The sequence below is a fragment of the Priapulus caudatus genome, unplaced genomic scaffold (assembly GCF_000485595.1).
Source record: "Priapulus caudatus unplaced genomic scaffold, Priapulus_caudatus-5.0.1 Scaffold1002, whole genome shotgun sequence".
Classification (NCBI taxonomy): Eukaryota; Metazoa; Priapulida; class Priapulimorpha; order Priapulimorphida; family Priapulidae; genus Priapulus; species Priapulus caudatus.
In genome coordinates this window covers 105,678-109,693 of record NW_014578063.1, presented here as the reverse complement: position 1 = coordinate 109,693, position 4,016 = coordinate 105,678, and the positions used below count along the sequence as shown (strand labels likewise).

Genomic DNA, 4,016 nt, shown 5'->3' with positions numbered 1-4,016 from the left:
GATTTTTTTAAATAAAATTTTAACTAAATCGACATGGCAATAACAGCTATTGATGTTGATTGTCTACTGATGGGATAATTATAGCTTAATAATCGGGCAAAATAGTGCTCGTTGATTTTTAATCAAAATAAACATTCGATTGCAAAATCAAATTAAAACTGTTGCCGGATCGAACTGTAACCTTAGCTGCACGTTATAATTAATGGCTTTCACATTTTGCATTACGTACAGCCTTACAACAATTCACCTTGTTATCGTCACAATTCAACAATAACTTTTGCATTTAAAATCTTTTTTTTTAACTTTTTTTTTACACCTACCACGACTATGGTCAATGGCGCCAGCATCGCTCCAATGCGAGCAATTGCCGACGATAGACCGACCCCCGTATTTCTGAAACAATTATACGGATGCGGACATATACGGTTAGACGATGTATTGACAAACTATTATCGCCAGTCTAGCATTTAGAAACGGTAGGTTTACACAATGAAGTAGGTTTGCTGTAATATATGTACAAAAACAAAGAGAAACAAAGTGTCAGGGAAAGTATTATTATTAGGGAATAACATATGGAAGTATAGCGTAATAATAGTGGAAGGGAATAGTATTGTTGCACTGTTCCTAATTGTTACAATTCATACTGATTCATTAACCAGCAGAGTGAGTTTACTAACCTAACAACGGTGGGGTAGAATTCTGTCGTGTACAAAAACACGCAATTGAACGCAGACGATATTCCCAACTTTCCCAGCATCGTCAACGTCGTCACCAGCCATCCGAGATCTAACAGAAAATATCCGCGTATTTTTAGCATTAGAGCTACTCTACGTAGTCAGTGAAGCGATTGAAAGCATCCCGTGAAATCACTCGATGGGGAGGGTGCGTGCGTGCGTTGTCGGCGTGGTTGCGTGCGTGCGTGCGGGCGCGGCGTTGCGGGGTTGCGTGCGAGCCGGGCGTGCGTACGTGCGTGCGTGTGTGCGTGGTGTCGCGGCGTGCGTGCGTGCGTGCGGCGTCGCGGGCGGCGAGCTTTTTTTTTCCAGTCGAACTAGAATTTTAGCGCTTACTGATTGGCTGCCTGTCGATTTGCTTTCCTTTGACAGAGGAAACAAACGCCCATTGTAACATAGCGATAAGATTGCAATTACTTTGCAATATACCCTAACCCTACCCCCCTAGAACCTAACCCTAACCTAACCCACCCTAATGCCTAACACTAACCCTACCCTAATCCACTAATTTAAATTTAAGTAACACTAATAATGATAAATAAATTAATTAAAAAAAATTTTCATTAATATTTATTGGTTTGTAATCAGTCATGCACCCATATGCTCCGTAATTTTAGAAACAATAGTTATAATGGATAAAGATAGAAACAATACAGAAACAAAAAATAATTAAAAACCGAAATCGAACCAACGACCTTTCAGAAGTAAAACGCCGGTGGGCCTTATCCATCACGCCACAGATGCACCGCGTACAAGAAACAGTACAGATGACTCATTGTACAAAATAAGGCAAACACGCGCTGTTTTTAGAACCAATCAGGAGGCGCTGACGTGATGCAGTGACGTTGAGTGAGCAGCAATCAGAACAGTCGAAAATCCCTGCAACCGGATATGTCGACTGGCGAAAAAAAAACCGCGGTGCGGCGCGTGCCGTCGTGAGCGAGCGAGACTGGTGCGTACATGCGTTCGTTGCTACGTGCGTGTGTGCATACGTGCGTGCGTGCGTAGCGTTACGTTCGTGTGTGCGTATACCGGTGCGTAGCGGTGCGACGGTATACGTGGTGTGTTGTGTACGTGCGTGTGTGCGTACGTTGGTTGGTGCGTGCGTACGTGCAGAGCGTGCGTGTGAGCGACGCGATGCTACTGTGCCGTGCGCGGTTGCGGTACGTGCGAGCGTGCGTTGTTCGAAGCGAGCGCGCCGTACGTGCGTGCGTGCAGGCCTGTTGTGCGCTGCGTGTTGAGCCGAACGCAGGGTGCGTTCGTGGCGCGTAGCGGTAGGAAGCTTAAGCTTTGGTACTTATCCCTGAGCATCACAGTCACCGCCCTTTGAGGGTAGTTTTATTGAACGAAGTAAACAGCAAATTATAGGAACCTCCGGCTATCATCAAGTGAGATTGACATTTGCCTTTGGTCCTCCGAACCTGAAAATTTAACACGTTTGATGGCAATAAAAAGATCCATCGATGCTCAGCTGATAAGGTCTGTTAGAATTCATATTAGCCATGTGCCATGAGACCCTAATAAAAACAATATATAGGCTACACATAATCTGCGCAATAACTAGCCATACCTGCAAAACATCAGCTTGGTGTGTGTGTTGTGTGTGTGTGTCGTGTCGTGTGCTGTGTGTGCGTGATGTGTGTTGTGCGTTGCCGTGCACCGCGTGTGTGTGTCGCTCTTTATTGACGATTGAAGCCCACCTTACGCATTAATTTAATATATAATATAATGCACTATATAATGAAGAGCTTTGTATTTGCGCGCTTGCGTGTTTACCATTTGATCTGTCTGCAATGCAATCAGAGTGCCGGTACGCGTCCACTGCCACGGTGAGCGAAAGACGTTCAGGATATCTTGTTTCCTGAGAGCGACGCGACGCGCCAATAGGGACTAAGCCATAGTAGGAACTCCTGACATTGACGATCCTGATACGCACGATATGACAAACAATCTTACCGCGCGTGATGATCTTGTTCAGCGCCATTATGCAATGACACTTCGTATTCAGTACGCCGAGTCATTACCAAAGCAATGGATGACTTGTGTCTTCCGGCTCGTACGGACAGTTCGTCGATGAATGTGAGTTCACAAGATCGCAGTCAACTGAATATCGAATTCATTAAACACTTGTCTTCAGCAGAAGTACAAGAACTCTCACGGGGGGAAGGCACATTTACATATGTCTGCGTGGGTTTCTAGCAGGGGTCGTCTTCCGTTCGCCAAGACAAGATGTGTATTATGCGGCCATGTATACTTATATATATATTATCAATATACTATATATGACTATACACACCACACACGTACACAACACACACACACACACACACACAGCACACACACACACACAACACACACACACACCACACCACACACACACACACCACCACACACACCAACACACACACACCCAACACACACAACATATATATATGTATCTAGTATATATGCATGCGTAGTACTATTTAACAGACCGGTGTGACACAAGCACAGTATATGTAACACGAACACGAAGATTTCGCTATCAATCTGACAATGTAATCGGAGGTATATAGATAATATTTACCAAGCGTCAACACAACATTAATTCGAGCTCAGCGCGAAATACCGGTAGCGCTTACTTTATTATTCACTCCTGATATAAGCTATCGCGTTCACGCCAGGGGTTTGCTTACCATATAAAGAACATTAGCGTGCCATACATGCGCAGCCCCGGCGTACGATAAACATCGATAAAGGAATAACGTCTGCTAGTAGATTTGTCGTCGGCCACGTCCACTGAAGTCTCGACGTCTTTGTCTCGCAGTAACTTCTCCTCGGTTTCTGCGTCGGTCGGCTGCGCGGCCGTGAGGCAGTTCTGCGGTAGTTCGCATCCATTGATGCGAGCGTATCGCTGTAGACACTGCTCAGCTTCCTGCAGTCTGTTCCTAGCGACCAGCCAGTGCACCGACTCAGGAAGTATCCTGTAGTGTAGCGTGTGAGACACAGCTATATGCCGATGTACATTTCGCAATTTTGTCGTCAGCCCGAAAGCAACGGTGTTGTTCAGTGCAGATAGAACACCAGTACTTACGCGTCTAGTAGATAGTGAGGCGGTGAAATAGAGAGTAACCCACACATTACATCTAGGGTTAGCAATGTGATTTTCTCAACCGAATCTCTCTAAAATTGACAAAACCTTGCACCGTTCGACATTCGTGCGTGCAAGCATGCATTGTTTTACCTGCATGCATCTTTCCCAGCGAGTTGCGTTTATAAGTGTGAATTCAGATACTGAAAAATATG

The 4,016-nt window shown here is 45.1% G+C and overlaps 1 protein-coding gene across 1 annotated transcript in view; it reads right to left on the bottom strand.

Annotated features, from left to right (window-relative positions):
- Positions 1-320: 320 nt before the first annotated feature.
- LOC106814903 (organic cation transporter protein-like) overlaps positions 321-4,016 on the bottom strand; it is a gene marked incomplete at its 3' end in the record, with an annotated part of 8,675 nt that continues 4,979 nt past the window's right edge. The window contains exons 5-9 of the mRNA XM_014819280.1: positions 3,407-3,694; positions 2,500-2,656; positions 2,034-2,109; positions 678-786; positions 321-393 (exon numbers count right to left, since the gene is read on the bottom strand). Coding sequence (XP_014674766.1) covers positions 321-393; positions 678-786; positions 2,034-2,109; positions 2,500-2,656; positions 3,407-3,694 — 703 coding nt within the window. The remainder of the gene's footprint in view (positions 394-677; positions 787-2,033; positions 2,110-2,499; positions 2,657-3,406; positions 3,695-4,016) is intronic.